We start from the raw sequence: 4,868 nt of genomic DNA on the forward strand, positions 1-4,868 counted from the left end.
TGGTACTCAATCATAGTAAATGGGATCAGGTATGGTTTCTTCAATGCCACCAGAGGACTAAAGCAAGGTGATCCCCTCTCACATTCTCTATTCATCCTTGCTGCGGAGGCTCTTTCCAAAGCTCTAAATAATCTTAACTCAAAGGAGGACTTCACTAGTTTTTACATGAAAAAAAATGGTCCACAGGTGAACCATTTATGCTATGAGGATGACCTTATTATCTTCTCCTCTGTTAAGAAACATTCTATCAAGCTTATAATGAAGATTTTAAAGAAGTATCAGGAGGCCTCAGGTCAAGAGACTAACATTGAAAAAAGCTGCTACATTACTCATTCTTCCCTTAATCCCAGAACCACCAAAAGGATCAAGAAGTGGACAGGATACAAGCACTCCAACTTCCCTTTCAATTACTTGGGCTGCCCTATTTATACAGGAAGGAAGAGGATTGACATCTTCACTGATTTGACTGCCAAAGTCATTAACAAAGCTGGAGGATGGCAGACAAAACTCCTAAGTGCAGGTGGCAAGTCTTTAATCATTAAGCACGTCCTTCAATCTCAGACTCTTCACTTGTTTGCGGCTCTTGAACCTCCTATCACAACCCTTAAACAAATTGAGATGTATTTCTGCAATTTCTTCTGGGGTCAAAAGGACGGTAAGAATAAATACCATTGGTCTAATTGGAAAAAGCTTTGCTATCTTACTGACGAAGTAGGATTGGGTTTCAAAAGATTAAAAGATATTTGCAAGACCTTTAAAATCAAGAGATGGTGGAGGCTGAGAACCATGGACAATCTTTGGTCCCAGTTCATCAAAGCCAAATACTGTCCTAGAGCCAATATGGTATCAAAGGTCATTAGCCCCAACAACTCAAACATCTGGAGAAGTATTTTGAAAATCAGACCCCAAGCCAAGCACCATATCCAATGGGAGATCAACAAGGGTAACACTTTATTCTGGTGGGATAATTGGACAACTCAAGGTCCTTTGGCTCCCAGAGTGTGGTTAGAAAGAAAACCAGGAAGCATTACTGTTCAGAACTTTATTAACAATAACCAATGGAACACTGCTTCTCTAAGCAAAATTCTACCAAATGAGATGATCCAGGAAGTCACTAATACTGGGATAGGAGACAGCGAGATAGCATATACTTGCATATGGACACCGAGCACCAATGGAAATTTCTCATGCTCTTCAGCCTGGCAGATCATCAGACAAAAACAGGAAGTTGATCCTTTAGCCAAAATGTTTTGGGCCAAAGGAATTCCCTTAGAAATTTCCTTTTTTATGTGGAGATTAATAAGGAAAAAACTGCCTCTTGATGACAGAATAATTAATCTTGGCATTCAAACTGATTCTAATTGCACTTGCTGTAGGGAGCTAAGTCCAGAGAAGGTGAATCATGTATTTGCAACGAGTCCTTTTGCAAAGACTCTTTGGAAACAAATGGCAAGACCACTGGGCATCCAACAGCGAAGCAACTCTGTCCAGGGAGCCCTTGACTGCTGGTGGAGAGTTTAGCCAAAGAATCAAGTTCACAAGCATATTCTTCTTATCAGTCCATGTTACATTCTATGGCAACTATGGAGAGCAAGATGTGACAAAAGGTATAGTAATAAATCTACCACTATAAATAGAATGTCTAACTTAATCTTGTTCAATGTGCAGGCTTCTATCTCTAAAAGATTCAACAAAATTGACAACAATTGGGATTGGAAAACAATCTGTCAAAAAGCTGAAAATTATCGGGAAAGAATTACCAGCACAATGGTATATTGGGACAGACCAGAAGGGGACAGTTGGAAGCTAAACACGGATGGAAGTACGATGGAGGGAATCAGAGCATCTGGCATTGGGGGAATTGTTAGAAAAGGAAATGGAAGAATGATCATAGCTTTTGCTAAACACATCGAATTCACAACTAACAATTCCTACGAATTGCAAGCTGCAATGCATGGTATCAAATGGTATAAAGAACAGCAGCATCAGCCTCGTCTTATTCTAGAAATGGACTCATTAGTGATAGTGAATATGCTCAGAGGACAGACTACTGCACCTTGGAGACTCAGGAAATCCATTGAAGAAGCCCGAAACATCATCCAACAGGAACATATCGAAGTCAAGCACTGCTTCAAGGAAGCAAATGCTGTAGCCGACATCTTGGCAAAAAAAAAAAACAGCTATAAACAGTTCTGAAAACCGCACCTTCATCAGGGAAGATGACTTACCAGAGAATGCTAGAGGACCTATGAGAATGGACTTGCTTCAATTAGCCTCCTTTAGATTCAAAGCATGTAAATACTCGAGTTGGTATTTTGATCCTCCTTGAGTTTGTTTTTCTGATTTAGGGAAGGCCTCTCCGTATAGTACAATGGCCTTCATACCCCATATGCAATTTTGGAGTATGCTGTTTGCATCAGGTTGTATAGTAATTGCATATGGGTTTATTTTGCTCAGCTAGAAGGTTTTTGGCAACACGTCCCCCTTCTTGTATAATCTTTTGAAATAAACAAGGTAGGGGTCAACGCCAAACTCCCCCACAACAACTCAGGCCTACACCTGGTTGGAGGGAAATTGCATTAAAAAAAAAAAAAACAATCCTAACCTTAAGTATGTCTTCAGAAATTCAATGAAAATAAAAGATCCTTTATACATATATTTAAAGAACACGATTTCAACCATAGCAATCCTATAACAATATAGTAATGTAGAATCACTTAGATATTCGAGGTGACCAGATAAGATTTGTAGTGCATTCCAAAATGTAGATAATTTTAGATATCTACACTCGTTATATTATAAAGTTTAAGTATGAAACTTGCAAAAAAATCGTGAAAGTTAGCGGAGGAAGGCAGGTTTAGTCATTATCTCTAGAATTAAAATCGGATTGCTAAATAGAGAAATACTATCGAGATATTATATGTAAAAATATACCTAATAAAGTGATTTTTTTTATTTATTCAACTAGTATCGGCCGTATACGTTGAATTGCGCCAAAATACATCCAAAACATTCAAAATCTGTCCTATTTTGTTTCAATTATCATGGCTTCGAGTATCAGCAGTATGATAACACAGTGAAAGAGGTCTTCATCAAGCTATTAATTAGGCAAATGATTGTATCATTAAAATAATTCTTTGAAATGGTTCACGAGACCACGTACGTGACCTTACAAGTTTCAGTGATATTGATTCAGGACTCTAATTAATTCGCTTTTTTTTTTTTTTTTTACCATTGCTACTTAGAATTTTTTCAATAACAACATTACAGAGACATAAAAGCTCGTACTCCTCATGTATGTAATCTTTAAAATTCAGAAACAAAGGTGAGATACTATAGCTGAAATGGAATCGAGAAATCAATAATAGATTACATGAATTCCTTTCATACCCCTCTTGTATCTTCTTATTATTCGAGAAGAAATGGTAAGAGTACAAGTTTTCTTTGCTATTACACTCACTTATTTTAAGCGAAATTGAAATAGATATTCTAGATGCTACATTTTGTTACCACTCATATTTCCTCTCAAATGGACCATCTTGACGGGGTCCAAAATAAAAGCCATCCTCTTGCACCTTCCAAAAGCATTCAGAGAGAAAAGCACCACGGGATCCACAACGGCCAGATATATTGTCATTGAAAACATCGAAAACTTTGTCTTTTCCGTTCCACCAAAAATGGCAGAAGTACAGTGTACCACCAAAAATTTGATCACGAAACTTAAACCTATACTCATCAGGCGCATTGATTTTCTGATATCCTAGATCATGATTTTTATCTTGACAACGAAGGGTCAAAGTTGGAGCACCATTTGGGAGGGCGTCAATGATGTGCATTAGATAACCAGAAAACAAACCATTTGGGGTCAACCCTGAACTTCTCACTAAAGCAAGGTTAAGTGCAAAGATGAATGAAAAGAAAAGGTTATTGTTCTTGAAATAACTCATGTTTGACACTTGAAATGGTTCTATCTTATCTTGAAGATATGTATATTTGTGCCATGCATTTATAGATGAAAAGAAAGGTGAATCTTGCTAATTAACTGCCTTAAATTTTGTTAACGTAGACGAGATTTTTGGCTTTCAAATTGTTTCTAATGAGGAAAGAAATTGTTCTATAGTTGACTGTTACGGAAAAGGGGAAAAGTATTTATTACATATACCATATGAGGGGAATGGTATATCTAAAAATTAAGTGCACCAAATGAAAAGATTACGAAAGCAATCTATTAAATATGTTATGATCGAGGGTAATGTATATCTATTCAGGAAAAGTTTTTATTAAATACCATATGAGGGTAACGGCATATCTAAGAATTAATTGGACCAATTAATGGAAAAATCAGGAAAACAATTTATTAAATATGGTATCAGGGTGATGATATATCTAGTCAGGAAAAGTACCATACGAGGGTTATAGTATATCTAATTCAGTGCAACAATAAGGTTTTTTTTTTGAGGTTCAAGAGTAATAAGCTACTCTCCCTATATACTATATTGATTAGTTTGTGTACACATGAATTTGTCCGTATTGACTAAAATCAAGCAAAAGAAATATAAAAAAAAAAATCATATCACACTAAATTAGAGAATTCAAAAGAAGACATCTCTTCAAAAGAGGTTAGAAAACGAGTCTGGAACCTAAATGATCCAAAAAAAAAAAAAAAAAAAAAAATCAAGTAAACCAAAATACCCCAACAGTTACCAAAGTACTTTTTGTTACGCCCTATTTTGAACGGGGTCCAATATAGTTTGCAACTTCACGGTTCTTCTAACTGGTTTTAAAAGGGTTAGAGTCGACACCTTATTTTTAGGAAAATCAGGAAACCTATATGTATTTGTGTGTCTGCTCCATTTTTAGTCCACGAA

The 4,868-nt window shown here is 36.3% G+C and overlaps 1 protein-coding gene across 1 annotated transcript; it reads right to left on the minus strand.

Moving 5' to 3' along the window:
• Window positions 1–3,506: 3,506 nt before the first annotated feature.
• On the minus strand, window positions 3,507–3,947 carry LOC132608190 (S-protein homolog 5-like). The gene has a single exon (XM_060322255.1). The coding sequence runs from the start codon at window positions 3,945–3,947 to the stop codon at window positions 3,507–3,509; it is 441 nt and encodes a 146-aa protein (XP_060178238.1).
• Window positions 3,948–4,868: the final 921 nt, after the last annotated feature.

This window comes from Lycium barbarum, chromosome 8, assembly GCF_019175385.1.
Source record: "Lycium barbarum isolate Lr01 chromosome 8, ASM1917538v2, whole genome shotgun sequence".
Classification (NCBI taxonomy): Eukaryota; Viridiplantae; Streptophyta; class Magnoliopsida; order Solanales; family Solanaceae; genus Lycium; species Lycium barbarum.